The sequence below is a fragment of the Gorilla gorilla genome, chromosome 21, assembly GCF_029281585.2.
Source record: "Gorilla gorilla gorilla isolate KB3781 chromosome 21, NHGRI_mGorGor1-v2.1_pri, whole genome shotgun sequence".
Classification (NCBI taxonomy): Eukaryota; Metazoa; Chordata; class Mammalia; order Primates; family Hominidae; genus Gorilla; species Gorilla gorilla.
The window spans coordinates 46,432,344-46,449,448 of NC_073245.2; the positions used below are offsets into that span (position 1 = coordinate 46,432,344).

General features: G+C 42.5%; 2 protein-coding genes across 2 annotated transcripts in view; one reads left to right on the forward strand and one right to left on the reverse strand.

The window, feature by feature from the left end:
• ASIP (agouti signaling protein) overlaps nt 1-17,105 on the forward strand; it is a 75,929-nt gene that overhangs the window by 24,334 nt on the left and 34,490 nt on the right. The window lies entirely within an intron of this gene.
• On the reverse strand, nt 360-2,995 carry LOC101143859 (exportin-T-like). The gene is given in 3 exon segments (XM_055372583.2): nt 360-1,084; nt 1,087-1,474; nt 1,476-2,995. Coding segments are annotated over 3 exon segments (2,526 nt in total). The 5' UTR covers nt 2,889-2,995.

Below are 17,105 nucleotides of genomic sequence, written 5' to 3' on the forward strand. Positions count from 1 at the left end.
CTAGAATGTTTATCCCTCCAAAACCCACTTTAAACTTAGTTGCCATTGTAACAGTATCAACAGGTGAGACTTCTAAGAGGTGATTAGGCCATGAGGACTCCATGCTTGTGAATAGACCTAATGCTGCTATCATTACTGCAAGCGTGGGTTCACCCTTCTTGCTCCTTCTCCTCCATCCTTTCTTTATCCTTCTGCCATGTGATGCCTTCTACCATGTTATGACACAGCAAAAAAGGTCCTCACCAGATGCCAGCCCTTCTATCTTGGACTTGCCAGCCTCCAGAACTGTGAACCAATAACTTTCTTTTCATTATAAATTACCCAGTCTGTGGTATTCTTTTATAGCAGCACAAAACAGTCTAAGACAGAAAGTTAATGCCAGAGAGTGGAGTGTTGCTGTAACCAACACCTGAAAAATGTGAAAGTGGCTTTGGAATTGAGTCATAGGTAGAAACTGGGACAGTTTTGAAGTGAACACTGAAAAAGTCTGTCTCTAAAGCAGCAGACTGGTCATTTTCTTCCGCTGGCCAGAGCAGCACTTCAAAAATTGCATGAAGCAGGGGCATGAACATCTGTTGTAAAAACGGGGATACCTGTACCTTGAATTTGGCCGTAATCTGGTTGATAAGAGGAATGAACTCCTGGAGGTCTTTGGCTTCACAATCTTTGAGTATATGTTCTGAAGCAGATGGGATGAATGGAAAAACTTCTTCCTCCAGGCAAATAATCATTCGATGAAGGAAAGTACAGACTCCACTTCTGAGAATACCCTTTTGTAAGGGACAACTGAGGGCCAGCAAGAATGTCTGTAAACAGTCCAGATAAACTTCGGAACAGCCACATTGTTTCACAGTCTGCTTGTTGCTGAAAGCTTTACTAGTTCGACTTGCAAATCCAACAGCATGGTTGAGACAGTCTGCTAGAGAGGCTTGCCTTTCTTCATCTTGTGCTAGCATCAAATTTTCTAACAGAATTTTAAACTTCTCCATTAGTGGAGTCAACAGATTCCTCATTAAGGCTTCTTTCCTTTCTGCCGGGTATTCACTATTAACAATCATCACTCCAACTGTCTCATAAATAAAATTTGATCATCGCTGCTCAGGAAGGACTGGTGGCCATTCTCAGGTGGAGAAAGCTTTAATAAATCTTGTATTCTATTCAAAATATCCTCAATGAAAGGATTCATTTGCTTATTGAGAGATTTGACAAATCTAGAAAACAGGTAAGCCATCTTGCTCTGAACTTTTGCACTGGAATGACGCAGACCTCTGTGATCTAAGAAAGCCATTAGTACACATGGAACGTGCTGAGGTTCAACTGTGAAAAACTTTTCATATCTAACAACAGTTTCGAAGAACTCCAACGTCACAGATGTATGCTGATAGGAACTGACTCCTGATGTTACCAGAGTTCGCATCATACCCTGCAAAACACTAGCTTTTGAAACATCACCTGAGAAGTGAGCACCATGAGATAGATACTGGAAGAGCTTCTGCCAACATATACAGCAATCTTATTGCTACTTCAACTTCCACGAACCATGTAGTCTGCCTATTCTGCAGTGTAGAACTAAAAACTCTGCGAACAGAGGCCAGTAGTAACTCTGGTGAAACTTGAGCAAGCCTGTCCAACACTAACTTCAGTTGTTTTCTATATTCTACAAACATGGCTTTATCTTGACCCTCATTTTCAAAGTTATATTCTTCATCATAAGTCAATTTTTTCATAACAGCCAACATGATTGCCTCTACATTAGCTTTTTGCTGATCTGAGAGCACTGTAAGCTGTTTCAAAATATGAAGATAATCACAACAAAATCCAATATTAGAAGAAATATCATCATCCTCATGAATTAGTAGCTGCAACATCAGTGCCACTTTTGTTTCAATAGCTTGTAGTGCCTCTTGAGCATTCTTAATATTCCCATTCTTAATTAATTTACTCCAACTAACTATCCATGACTGTCCCATTCTGTTTACCGGCTTAGAAAATCTGGCCAACATCTTCTTCCAGGTCAATGCTGAAAAAAAGTCAACATCTTCTTCCTGGTCAATGCTGAAAAAGCCAGCAGACTGTAATACTTGACACAAAGATTCTACTAGTTTCATTTTATCAGCAGGGTCCATTCCTTTATTTACAACTTCAAATAAACAGTCACATGCTTCTTCCCGTAGAACTTCTATTGACATATGACCTAGCAGCATATTTATAAACCTATCATTGGCTAAAAAGGATAAGTCAATCCAAGAGACATAAGCCCCAACTACTTCAAGGCACTGACACATCACTTCAGAATTAGTATACTGATAATTTTGTGATATTTGGTACCATGATTCCACCAGATTTGGAATGCACTGTTCCCTCATGGTATCTTTTATGAGAGTATTCCTATGAGCCTCCTCTGATGTATGCACCACATCACGATCCACCAACTCTGAATTGATAGCCATGAGGATTCGCAGGTACAGATCTACTCCCCTTGGATTTAGGTCCACTACCGAGAGAATGTCAAAAAAAAACTTGGGCCACTTAGTGAGATATTCTGCAACAAAAAGCAAGGCGAGGACTTGGGCGGCTTTATTTGGTATAAAGGTCTTCTCTGGTTGGGGATTCAGCATCTGAGCTTGCAGCCATGATATGAGTGTCTCCCTAATTAGTTGTTGTTGAACAGTGGTTAGTTCTGAATATTTGTATTTAACTTGATGTTCCAGTACTTGAAAGCAGAAAAGCTTTACATGATCATCACTATATGTCCTCTGGGCTAGAGCTTCGGCACACACCTGCCAGGCATCTGGGGAAATCTTTAACTGCTCAAAATAGGCCAGGGCCCTTTGTCTAAAGTCTGAATCAACATTTGGATTTAGCCGTAATAGAGCCTGTTTATCCATCCTTGCTGCTATACTTGGAGTTTTCTGGTTATAATAGGCGTGCCCTCTGATCCCACAGAAGAATTTATAAACATCTTCCCTATCACTCCAGCCCGCCCCTCAGCCTGCACTCCATGGTCAGCCAGCGGAACGGAGCCGAGCGGCGCAGCTCGCAGAGAGCTGGGACAGCGGCCCTCGTCCTTGTCGCCGTAGTCCTCTGCCACGACCGCAGCGCCAACGCCAGAGACGGAGTTGGCCGGGACTGCACGCCCCTCGTCGCTCCGCGTCCCCTGGCACCTTCTCGTGCGTGGCAGGCAAGCAAGCAAGCAAGCAAGCGGGCGGGGTCAGCGCCCCAAGAAGGGAAAGAGCGCGAGGGCCAGCTAACGCCGCCGCCGCCGTCGCCGCTGAGTCAGCGCGAAGCGCCCTCTCCGCGTAGGTGCCGCGCGGGCGGGCGCTGGCGCCAGCAGTCTCATGGAGAGTGCGGGCGGCAGCCCGCGGGCTGGGGCCATCTCCTGTCTATTTCTTATTTATTCCTTTCAAAATGGCGTCTTATGATAAGCAAAAAAATAAATTTTCTTGAAGTCCAATATTTTATTTTTACTTTTATGGTTAGTACATTTTATGTTCTACCTATGAAATTTCCGTTTACTCCATAGTCACAAAGATATACTTCTAGAAGTTTTATGGTTCTAGTTTTTAATGTAGGTCTATGATCCACCTTGAATTAATTTTTTGTATGGAATGCCATAGGGGTTAGAGCTGTCTTTCCATAGAGATACCCAGTTTTTTTTCACACATCTGTTAAACAGGCATTCCTTTGCCTCACTGAATTGATTTGATGCCTTGGTTGATAATCAGTTGCCTATATATGTATAGATCTATTTTTGGACTTGATCCTGTTCCATTCATCTGTATCTGTCTACTCTAGCTTTGTGGCAAATCTTGAACTTGTGAGTATAAATATTCTAAATTTGTTCTTTTTTCAATATTGTTTTGATTATTCTGGGTCCTTTGCATTTCCATATAAATTTTAGAACCATGTTGTCAATTTCTTCAAAAAAGCCTGTGGAGCTCTGGAGACGATTTGAGGTTCTATATGATGTTATCTCTCTCCAGAAGGGTTTACTTTTGTTTCTGTCAAGCGAATAAGCTAGAGGCTGAAACTTTCATCTAGTAAGTGTCTGAGGAAGTCAAAGCTGGGCTTTAATCCTTGTGAGAGCTGATCTCTTTCCAATTTGCCCTTATCCCTAGAGTGGAGCCCTTCATGGTCCCAGCTGAAAGCCTGGAGAGGCTGCGCGCGGTGGCTCACGCCTGTAATCCCAACACTTTGAGAGGCCAAGGCAGGTGGATCACTTGAGCGCAGGAATTCAAGACCAGCCTGGGCAACATGGCAAAACCCCATCTCTACAAAAAGTACAAAAATTAGCCGGGCATGGTGGTGGGTGCCTGTAGTCCCAGATACTCCGGAGGCTGACGCAGGAGAATCGCTTGAACCTGGGAGGCGCAGGTTGCAGTGAGCCGACATCTCGCCACTGCACTCCAGCCTGGGGGACAGAATGAGACTCCAACTCAAAAAAAGAAAAAAGGAAAAAGAAAGCCTGGGGATATTTACCAGGACCCTTCCTCCTTTTCAGGTACCTTACTACAATTTATGTCTCATCAGCCCTGGCTGGGAATCTACTGAAAGCTTATTTATTTATTTATTGAGACGGAGTCTCGCTTTGTTGCCCAGGCTGGAGTGCAGTGGCGCGATCTCGGCTCACTGCAACCTCCGCCTCCTGGGTTCACGCCATTCTCCTGCCACAGCCTCACGAGTAGCTGGGACTACAGGCGCCCGCCACCACGCCCGGCTAATTTTTTTGTACTTTTAGTAGAGACGGCGTTTCACCGTGTTAGCCAGGATGGTCTCAATCGCCTGACCTCATGATCCGCCCGCCTCCGCCTCCCAAAGTACTGGGATTACAGGCGTGAGCCACCGCGCCCAGCCCGCTAAAAGCTCTTTTCAGCCTCTCAGCGCTTTTGCTTTTGGAATCAGCAATTGTCTTCAGGGTAAAGTGTCCCCAAATACCAGTCTCACCTTACTTGGCTTCTCTTTTTCTCCAGATCTTGGACTAGCAAATTCTCACTGCTTTTGTAGCTCTTCCATAGCTCCAAATTGCTGTTTTTAAAAAGTGCTAATTTGTTCAGCATTTGTAATTGTTCTCAGCAAGATGTCTGAAAAAGACCAACTAGTCAGCCTTTGCCAGAAATGGAACTCTATGACACACATTTTTAGAAATATAAGTTCATTAAGATTAACTTTGTTTTGGAAGATACGTTCAGACTTTATTAATGATTTTGGAGACAATTGGGAAATTGCGAGCATGGAGGTTTGGCTTCAGCATTATGAGGGTAAAAAACTCCCACAAATCCTCAGATTGGAATGACAGAGCCCACAAACAGGATATGATATTTGGAGCTGTTCACTAAGGCTATTTGGTGTGCCTTGTACACCTACCACTTCTTCACCACTCCCTTCTAAAAAGGAGAGATTGGGAAAAATATAGCCTTGTTCATTACTTTTATCCAGTCCCACTGAGGCAAAGTGGCATCACCCATTTATCATTTTTTATTACTGAGCAATAGCAGCATGCAGGTCTTATAGCTGGATACTTCTGGGGAGCACTCATCCTATTTGCTTTTAGATATCTGCTCACCCACCCTAGCTTAATCCCAGGAATTTTTCACAGTGCTGTCATTTAACAGGGAGAATCAGGCTGGTGGAGATAGCAGTAGCAAGGGAAAAGGAGCATGTGTCCTTTTCAGCAATTTTTTTTTTTGAGACCAGGCTGGAGTGCAGTGGCACGATGTCTGCTCACTGCAAGCTCCACCCCCTGGGTTCATGCCATTCTCCTGCCTCAGCCTCCCGGGTAGCTGGGACTACAGGCGCCCGCCACCACGCCCAGCTAATTTTTTTGTATTTTTAGTAGAGACGGGGTTTCACCATGTTAGCCAGGATGGTCTCGATCTCCTGACCTCGTGATCCTCCCACCTCGGCCTCCCAAAATGCTGGAATCACAGGTGTGAGCCACCACGCCTGGCCCCTTTTCAGCAATTTTAACGTAACCCTCTGAAGTTTCTCAAACTAAATGTGAGAATAGCTGGAAACCTATGGCTCTTGTATACAGATGTACACTATAGGCAGTTGTATAGACTTCCAAACACGTACACATTACATGTTCAAATGTATATAAATATAGACTCAAAGCTCCTAGGGAACAGGTAGTATAAGAAAAGGAAGCCTAACCTTAGGCTAAACTGGATAATGTCATGTAATACACTAGACTAGACACTATATGGAAAGAGGTGATCCAAGTGATCCTCTTGAGGAAGGAGAGAATCAAGGAGTAAAAACTAACTTTTGTGGATGCTTGTTATGTGCCAAGTGTGGTGCTTAAACACCTTTTCTATATTTACACATTCAATCATCATAATGATCCTGCAGAATAGGTGTTGTTATCCCCATTTTTAATTTAATCTCCCAAAAGGCCACACCCAAGACCAGGAGCTAGTGTATTTGCAAAGCCAAGATTCAAATCTAATTCTGCCTGGCTCCAAAACTTATTCTCTGAAAGTAGGAAAGAGAGGCAGTAGTTCTTATTTAAACAATTAGACTCTGCAATAGAGTTTCCAAGCAAAATATAATTAATAAATTTGTTTACTGTTTCTCTCTCATAGTGGTCAACAGCATTAATCTCAGTGAATAACACTGTATACGCACTTACTAGAATAAAAGTGCTCAGTTACTAGGTTTTGCTGGGCAAGTGTAAGGTTGCTTGTGGGTGGTGAAAGGAACAGAGCACAGAAATGTTAACATTCACAAACTTTCTGAACACCTGAGCACTGAGCTGGGAACCCAGAATATAAAGATAAAAAATACAAAACATGTGCTGGGAGCGGTGGCTCACGCCTGTAATCCCAGCACTTTGGGAGGCCGAGGCAGGCGGATCATGAGGTCAGGAGATTGAGACCATCCTGGCTAACACGGTGAAACCCCGTCTCTACTAAAAATACAAAAAAATTAGCCGGGCGTGGTGGTGGGTGCCTGTAGTCCCAGCTACTAGGGAGGCTGAGGCAGGAGAATGGCATGAACCCGGGAAGCGGAGCTTGCAGTGAGCCGAGATCGTGCCACTGCACTCCAGCCTGGGCGACAGAGCGAGACTCCATCTTAAAAAAAAAATGAACTTTATCTTCCAAAGTTTACAGTCTAGTTACTTCAGAGATGGTTTATGTGCCATCTACACGTGTAGAATTGACATACCCATAAAAGGAACAGATAATAAAAAGACTAGTAAGTCTGGACCTTCTCTCATGAAACTCAAAGTCTAAGGGGGAATCAGACTAATAAATGGGCATTTTCAATACAAGAGATTAAGTTAAAAGTAAGCACAGGGGCCGGGTGCATTGGCTCACGCCTGTAATCCCAACACTTTGGGAGGCTAAGGCAGGCTGATCACTTGAACCCAGGAGTTCAAGACCAGCCTGGGCAACATGATGAAACCCTGTCTCTACAAAAAATACAAAAATTAGCCAGGTGTGGTGCATGCACCTTTAGTCCCAGCTACTCAGGAGGCTGAGGTGGGAGGATCGCTTGAACCCAGGAGGCAGAGGTTGCAGTGTGCTGAGATCATGCCACTGCACTCCAGCCTGGATGACAGGGCGAGACCCTCTCTCAAAAAAAAAAAAAAAAAAGCAAGCACAAGGTGTCATGAAACCATGGAGAGCAAGCATTTAACTCAACATGGGGAATCAGGGAAGCAGGAAGGAATGACTCCTGAACTGACATAGGGAGGCAGAATGAATTCATTTGACATGCTTAGCACGGAACACTGACAATATACGTGTTCTGAACAGAATAATACAGATTATACGGTACCATAGAAAGTCAATGACTCATGACTGACGTATTTCCTGAACAACTAAAGAGTGGTTGCTCTCAGACTATTAATCTTCCTTTCTCTTCCCTATGCTTTTGTCACTCCGAAAGCCCATTCTCTGTTGTGTGGATTTTTTTCTTCCTTTCTTCTTTCCTTCTTTTTTTTTTTTTTTTTTTCAGTGAAGGAGGATGTCATAAGAGCTGGAGAAACTGAGGTCTTCAAGCAGAATGTGGGACTTGAAGAATTTGTGGAATATAAAAAGAGGATGTTGAAAGGGAAACAAATGGCAGGGCCAGGCGCGATGGCTCACGCTTGTAATCCCAGCTTTTGGGAGGCTGAGGCGGGTGGTTCACGAGGTCAGGAGATCGAGACCATCCTGGCTAACACGGTGAAACCCCATCTCTACTAAAAATACAGAAAATTAGCCGGACGTGGTGGCTGGTGCCTGTAGTCCCAGCTACTGGGGAGGCTGAGGCAGGAGAATGGCGTGAACCTGGGAGGCGGAGCTTACGGTGAGCCGAGATCGCGCCACTGCACTCCAGCCTGGGCGACAGAGCGAGACTCTGTCTCAAAAAAAGAAAAAAAAAGAAAAAGAAAGGGAAACAAATGGCAAATGTTGACTCAGTCAGCTTGCATTTATTGGGCCCTACCCTGCCTCTTTTTATCATGTTCCAGGGACACTGAGATGAATCTGATCCATGGGTTGAAATCAGCAGGATACGTATGTGGGCAATAAATGGAAAGCATATGTAGCATAGTTAGAAGTAAAGTCTAATAAGCAAAATGGGATAGGTTATAAAAGGCCTGGAAAACAGACACATTTAGACTTGATGTGGATGATACCAGGAGTCCTTTTAGGTTTCTGAGCAGAAAGTAGGTGGAAAAGATTTTAGAAAAAGAAAACTGGAACCATACAGACTAAGAAGGTGTGTGTGAGCCTAATTCTGGCAGTGAAGGTCTCTAGGGCATAGCGGAAGGAATAGAAAGAAAAGAGCAAAGGACACTGTAATGAAGAGATTAGGCCAGGCACAGTGGCTCACACCTGTAATCCCAGCACTTTGGGAGGCCGAGGTGGGTGGATTGCTTGAGCTCAGGAGTTCAAGACCAGTCTGGGCAACATGGCAAAACCTTGTCCCTACAAATAATACAAAAATTAGCCAGGTGCGGTGGCATGTGCCTGTAGTCCCAGCCACTTGGGAGGCTGAAGTGGGAGGATTGCTTGATCCTGGGAGGTTGAGACTGCAGTGAGCCATAATTGTGCCACTGCACTCCAGCCTGGGCAACAGAGTGAGACCCTATCTCAAAAATAAATAAATAAATAAATATAAAGAAAAGATTGACCAGGCATGTGGATATAAAGAATCTTTAGCTGTAGGATACCAGTTTTTGCCATAGAAAATACCCAGTTACAGCTCATAGAACCTAAAAGAATTTGAGTTGGCAGTGGTAGGCTACAGGGAGGAAGGATAATTTTTAAAAAAAAGGCTACAGATGGAGGAGGATGAGGCTGTAACTGCTATGATCTACAGCAAATAAGTAGCCCAGGCCTTAGGTGTTTTCGTTTGTGGTTTAGGGCTCCAGAGCTTCTTTTGAATAACCAGTAAGGACCCATGACTCAGAATCATTGCTTCGAGGGCCATATTGAGCAACTCTGAAACTAGATGCAGAACAGATGTCGTTGTAGAAGCCTAACATGCAGAGAAACTTGTAAAATATATATTTTTTTCAGGCCCTAGATTCTAAGATCCTGCTTTGCAGATCTGAAGTGGGACCCGGGAATCTTTAACAAGCTCTAAGGTAATGGTAATGCAAAAGTCACTCAGGAGACCCTTTTAGAAATACTTAGGGAAAGATAAGCTGTCTCCTTGGGATGACTGGGCTGGTGTCTGTGCATATGCCTTCTCTGGATCCAAGTGACTTTACCACACCAAGCCTTAAGACTGCCAGACTGTTCTCTCCATTGAAAGCCATTCTGCACCACTGGCCATACAGAAGGAATCTCATATTCCAGGAGACTGGCCCAAACAGGACTGTTGAGTGGCTCTAAGGCTTTTAGACGTCAAAAGGGTTTATAAGAATAATCATCATAATATAGTAATGAATCAGAAACATGCATACATTTTCTTAAATGACCCTGTGGGGACTGGAGTTAAAAAGGGAGGAGTACCCAGATTCAGGGGTCTAGCAGAATGGACTTGCTTGAGAATATCAAGCAAGACAGCCAAAGAGGACTCCTAGGATTGTCTCACCAGGACTTCTGAGGCGACTCTAATGAAATGACTTAAAAGCGTGGTGGAGTGGCTTCTGTGGCTCCCACACCTGCCTAATCCTGGTTGATATTGCACAACCAGGGTGCACTGACAATCTCTGGGAAAAAAAGCAAGGTCTAATATTCAAAGCTTGGCAAACATGACCAAGACTTTTTCTCTTTCCTTTGAATTATTTTAGTTCCCTAATTTTTTGTCCCATATGCCACTTAATTCTTTTTATTTTGTATTAAAAGTTGTGCTCTTGTCTCAACCTTCTTTCTAGATTGGATCCTGCATGTTTTTTTTATCATTATACTTTTGGCAGCCCTACCACTAGGCTTCCTGAAATATAGCACCTTTGTTTTTGTTTGTTTGTTTGTTTGTTTTGAGACCGAGTTTCGCTCTGTCACCCAGGCTGGAGTGCAATGGCACAATCTCAGCTCACTGCAACCTCTGCCTCCTGGGTTCAAGCGATTCTCCTGCCTCAGCTTCCTGAGTAGCTGGGATTACAGGTGCGTGCCACCACCCCCGGCTAATTTTTGTGTTTTTATTGAGACGGGGTTTCACCATGTTGGTCAGACTGGTCTCAAACTCCTGATCCCATGATCTGCCCGCCTAGGCCTCCCAAAGTGCTGGGATTATAGGTGTGAGCCACCGCACCCTGCCTGCACCTTTGTTATATAGAAAATTCTTATCAACATTATTGTCTACTTTTAGACTTTATTTTGTTCTATTGAACTATTCTGGTTCTAGTACCACACATTAAAATTATAGCTTTATAATACTTTTTAACATCTGACAGGATGTGCTCCCCTTATCATCCTTGTTTTTCAATATTTTATCATTCTCACAGTTTTTCTCAGATCAACTTCACATGTAATTTACAAAAGAAATTAAAATTACATTGGTATTTAGGTGGAAATTATGTTAAATTTATGTACTAATCTGAAGAAGTCTTGTTTTATAATAATAATTCTTACCATGAAGGAAAATAGCTTCTCTCTGCACTGATCACTGATTCACGTTTTTTCTCATGTCTCTCAGTAGAGTTTATAGCTTTTTTTGTATAAGTTCTCATAATTGCTTGAATATATTCCTAATTATTTTATTTTTGTTGTTTTGGGTGTGAATGAGATTTGTTTTTGTTCATTTTTAATGGGTTCTTGTTGGCATATACAAAAACCACTGATTTTAAAATACTTATGTAATAACTAGATGTGCACCTACTTTTTTTTTCTTTTTTTGAAACGGAGTCTTGCTGTGTCGCCCAGGCTGGAGTGTAGTGGCGCGGTCTTGGCTCACTGCAGCTTCCACCTCCCAGGTTCAAGCGATTCTCCTGCCTCAGCCTCCTGGGTAGCTGGGATTACAGGCATGTGCCACCACACCCGGCTAATTTTTGTATTTTTAGTAGAGATGGGGTTTCACCATGTTGGGCAGGCTGTTCTTGAACTCCTGACCTCAGGTAAGGAGGTCACCCACCTTGGCTTCCCAAAGTGCTGGAATTACAGGCGTGAGCCACACGCTCAGCTGACGTGTACCTACTTTAGAACGTGTGTCTCTTATGTCAGCTTACCATTATTGTCCATGTAATTTGCCATTTTAACAGACTAAAAAAGAAAAGCTATATGACATTTTCAATAAATACATAAAAAAAGTTGAGAAAATTCAACATTTATTCTGATTTTTTTTTTAACTTTTTTATTTTGAGATGGAGTCTCGCTGTGTCACCCAGGCTGGAGTGCAGTGGCACGACTTTGGCTCACTGCAACTTCTGCCTCCTGGGTTCAAGCGATTCTCCTGCCTCAGCCTCCCGGGTAGCTGGGACTACAGGTGCACACCACAAGGCCCGGCTAATTTTTGTATTTTTTAGTAGAGACAGGGTTTTGCCATGTTGGCCAGACTGGTCTCAAACTCCTGACATCAAGTGATCCACCCGCCTCAGCCTCCTAAAGTGCTAGGATTACAGGAATGAGCCACTGCACTCAGCCTGATTTTTTAAAAAGTCTTAACAAACTAATAATAGAAAGGAACTTCCTCAGTCTGATAAAGCTCATCTACAAAAAATCTACAGCTAACTTACATACTTAATTTTTTTTTATGTTTTATAGAGATGGGGTCTTGCTATGTTGACCAGGCTGGTCTTGAACTCCTGGCCTCAAGTGATCCTCCCATCTTGGCCTCCCCAAAATGCTTGGATTGCAGGTGTGAGCCACCGCACCTGGCCCCATACTTGATTAAAGACCAAATGTTTTCTTCTACAATAAGGAACAAGGCAAGGATGTCTGCTCTCACATTTTCTATTGAACTCTCTACTGGACATTCCAGTTAATTCAGTAAGGCAAGAACAAGGAATAAAAAACAATAAGCTTGGAAATGAAACAGTAAAACTATTTGCAAAAGACATGATTGTTTATGTAAAAAATCCAATGAAGTCCTTAAAAAGTCTGCTAGAACTAATAAATGAGTTTAGCAAGTTTGAAGCATACAAGATTAATATACAGAAACTAGTTTATTTCTATATTGTAGCAAAGACAATACAAATTGACATGTTAAAAAATGCCATTTATAATAGTACCAAAAATATTAAATTTTTAATGATAAATCTGTGCAAGACTCATATACTGAAACCATAAGACATTAATGAGAGAAATTAATACTTAAATAAGTAAAGAGATATACCAGGCTGGGCACAGTGGCTCACACCTGTAATCCCAGTACTTAGGGAGGCCGAGGCAGGCGGATCACGAGGTCAAGAGATCGAGACCATCCTGGCCAACATGGTGAAACCCCATCTCTACTACAAATACAAAAATTAGCTGGGCATGATGGTGCGCACCTGCAGTCCCAGCTACTAGGGAGGCTAAGGCAGGAAAATCACTTGAACCCAGGAGGTGGAGGTTGCAGTGAGCCGAGATTGTGCCACTGCACTCCAGCCTGGTGACAGAGTGAGACTCCATCTCAAAAAAAAAGAAAAAGAGATATACCATATTCGTGGATCAGAGGACTCAATATTGTTCTGATGTCAGTTCTCCCCATGTTTATCAATAGATTCAACACAACTCCAATCAAAATCCCAGTAGGTTTTAGTAGAAGTTGACAAGTTTATTCTAAAATTCATGTGGAAATACAAAGGACTTAGAGTAATCACAACTTCAAAAAAGAACAGTTTGAAGACTTAACTCTCCCTGACTTCCAGACTTGGAGAATAATCAACACAGTGTAGTATTGCTATAAAGATAGACAAGTCAGTAGTTCAGAATAGAGAGTCTAGGAATAGACTCACACATGTATGGTCAAGTGATTTCCCACAAGGTACAAAATATAATCTTTTCAGCAAATGGTACTGGAACAGTTAGCCATATGCAATAAAATGAACTTCAATTCATAACTTCACACCATATACAAAATTAATTCAAAATGGACTGTAGACATAAATGTAAAATCTAACACTATAGAACTTTTAAAAGAAAACATAGAAGAAATCTTTTGTGACTTTGAGTTAAGCAAAGATTTCTTAAATATGACAAGAAAAGCACAATCAATAACAGAAACATTAAATTGGGCTTTGTCGAAATTAATAACTTCTATCAAAGGACACTGTTAAGAACAATGAAAATTCAATCCTCTGACTGGGAGAAAATATATACAAATAACTTACCTGACAAAGAACTTGTATCCAGAATATAGTTTTAAAAATAAGAAACACTACCCAGTTTTTTAAATGAACAAAAGATCTGAACAGATACTCTACCAAAAAATATGCAAATTGAAATAAGCTCATACAGATGGAAATAAGCTCATTAGGGAAATACAAATTATCACTGCAATGAGATACTACAATGTACCTATTAGAATTTCTCAAATTAAAAAGACTGACCATAACAAGTGTTGGCAAGGACATTGAGTAATGGAACTCTCATATATGTCAGGTGTAGGATTTGACTTTACCCTACTTATAAGCCAGTAAGTTAGCTTGTTGTTTCATGAATTCTAACAGAAGATATGAGACTCAGGTCAGAGACAATGAACTTTATTATTCATCACACAGCAAGCAGCATGAGCATTAACTTTTGCATCAGCTCTTGCTCCCTGAGTCCAACAGGGACAACACAAAGGCCCAGATGAAGGTCTACACATGTGGTAAATGTGTTACATAACAATAGCACTGAGTTTGGGGAACCCACGTTTTATAGAAAGCAGTAAGTGAGCTTGCTTTTTAACCCAGGGAGATATTACTTCACAGCTCAAAGTTGCTTGCTGCAAAGACAATCCTGAGAAATGGCCTGGCTAAAGAGCAGTCAATACCTTACATTCTTGGTATACTCTATAAGATGAGGAGGAGCATAAAAGACTCATGGCAGAATGTCCCTCAACAGCATCCACCGTCAGTTCTACATCATCTTGGCTTCTTGAGAGATTTTCACTTGAGCATGCCATTCTGTAGGCCACTTTGATTAATCTGATTAGTAGAGGTTGGAACCAAATCCGTCCAATTTATCTCATACAGCATAGACCACTGTCGATAAATCCCTAAGCAGCAAGATGAGACAAACCTGCAGTATTGACCTCAGAGTACCAGATTCAACCATCTGTGAATAAGTCTCAGGAGGATCTGTAGGTCTTATTTGAGACATCCAGTATATAGTTTAAGGCCAGTCGTAATCACCATACATAGCATAACCAAGGCCACTCAGGCATCAGGAGAAGCACATGATTTTGTATGAGTCAGCTTAAAACATAGTTGTGCCAGTCTGTGTTTGTACATGTATGTAGATGTATGTCCACCTTTGACAGCACCAGGCACAGAAGGCATAGTGTCAGGCCATGTCCACATGAGTTTCTCTGTTTTAATAGCACATGGACTAGTTTGACAAACCCAGCAGCAGATGAGATTGGCAGCCTGATGACAGTGTGCCTCAAACAAACCATGTAACTATTTGCCAGGTTGCAGTGCTGGATCTAAGGGACATAGAGAACATTAACTGTTCCCTACTTCTCCACACTTCCTGGAGTTTAATGTGTTCTCCCTCCAGGTACTGGGATCGTTGTTCTCCTTCCACAGCTACAAAATCAGTGTGTCCCAACCCAGTAGCTGTAACTTCACCTTTTCTCCAATTCTTCCCCACTCACCCCAACATTTTTCATCTGGAAGAGTCAACTGTGAATGGGACAAGAGCTTTTTTTTTTTTTTTTGAGACAGAGTCTCGCTCTGTTGCCCAGGCTGGAGTACAATGGTGTGATCTCAGCTCACTGCAAGCTCCGCCTCCTGGGTTCACACCATTCTCCTGCCTCAGCCTCCCAAGTAGCTGGGACTACAGGCACCCACCACCATGCCCGGCTAATTTTTTGTATTTTTAGTAGAGATGGGGTTTCACTATGTTAGCCAGGATGGTCTTGATCTCCTGACCTCATGATCTGCCCACCTCGGCCTCCCACAGTGCTGGGATTACAGGTGTGAGCCACCGCACCCGGCCCACATGGATAAACTTTGAAAACATTTTGCTAAGTGAAAGAAGCCAGCCACAAAGACTACATACTGTAGGATGGTTGCACAACTCTGTGAATAAACTAAAAACCTTCCAAAGGGTGAATTTTATGATATGTGAATTACATCTCAATTAAGCTGTTTTTTAATTAAAAGTTTATTCCATCTCTCAATGGTACCACCAGTCTGAAGATAATGAATTGGCTACCAAATACTTTGACTATAAGCCCATTGTTGATGAGTTTTTGCACTAAAAAATGCAGTATTATCACCATCCAGAAAGCCAAAATCATGACACAGATTAGTTTCAAGGGCCACAATGATGTGGCCACAGTTGGCTGATCAGACTAGAACAGCAAAACCATTACCTGAGAAAAAGTCAACAGGAATGAGATGCCAGTGGAATAGCTTGGAAGAGGTCAAAGGTCTGATGTCACCAATTTATCAGGAGCCAGTCAACACTCTGCAGCCAGTCAACATTCAGTGCAATATGGCCTCTTTCACCATGAGACAAATAGGCTAACTTTTGGCAGAGGTCACAAGTCTGGCATGTAGTGGTAGCTTCTGATTCAGAAACACAGAGTCCCTTACTTTGTGCCCAGTTGATGATGGTGTCACCATGTCCAATGTTATGATGGATCTAGGTGGCAACTGTGGCCATCTGAGTGGCACAAGCTTGATCAAAAGCTTGATTCTAGTTGGTCTCATCAGAGAATGAGCCCTTACCATGTACACCACAACAGTGATCCAGACTGTTTGGTGGCTACAATTTGTTTCCAGGGCTCATGACCCAAAGAGAAGTGCCTTTAATCTGCCAGTCTGTAATCTTCTAAGTAGCAGACAAGACCACTAGTGCCTAAGAATCAGTAAAAATATAGCATAACTAGTCAGTCCTAAGGGAAAGGTGATAGCTTTTGTTTTAGACCATTGTGCTAATTGACCCTTAATGCAGTAGGTCTTCCAGAGTTGTGGTTGAGGCCAGGCATCCAGTGGGCGCTATCAGCTTTCTTTCTTTCTTTTTCCTTTTCTCTTTTCTTTTCTTTTCTCCTTCCTTCCTTTCTTTCCTTTCTTTCTTCCTCACTCTGTTGCCCAAGTGTATATGACGGACTGCATATATGACAGTGGTCCTATAAACCAGCCTGACCAACATGGTGAAACCCCATCTCTACTAAAAATACAAAAATTCGCCGGGCGTGGTGGCAGTCGCCCATAATCCCAGCTACTAGGGAGGCTGAGGCTGAGGCTGAGCCAGGAGAATCATTTGAACCCAGGAGGCAGAGGTTGCAGTGAGCCGAGATTGCGCCACTGTACTCCAGCCTGGGTGACAGAGCGAGACTCAGAAAAACAACAACAACAACAACAAAAAACAGTTTACTGTAAAACAGTATGTCATGTTATACCCACAGTATCCTCATATATTTCATGTTTACCGCATCTCTTGTTTGCACATTATTTTCTCTCGCATTTGATTTAATCTTGTGTTGTTTTTTTCATCATAGCTCCTACGGGTACAAAATCCATGGCTAATGTTGCCAGTAAGAGGCCACATCAAGTGATTGACCTGGAAATGAAATTTAAAGTAATTAAG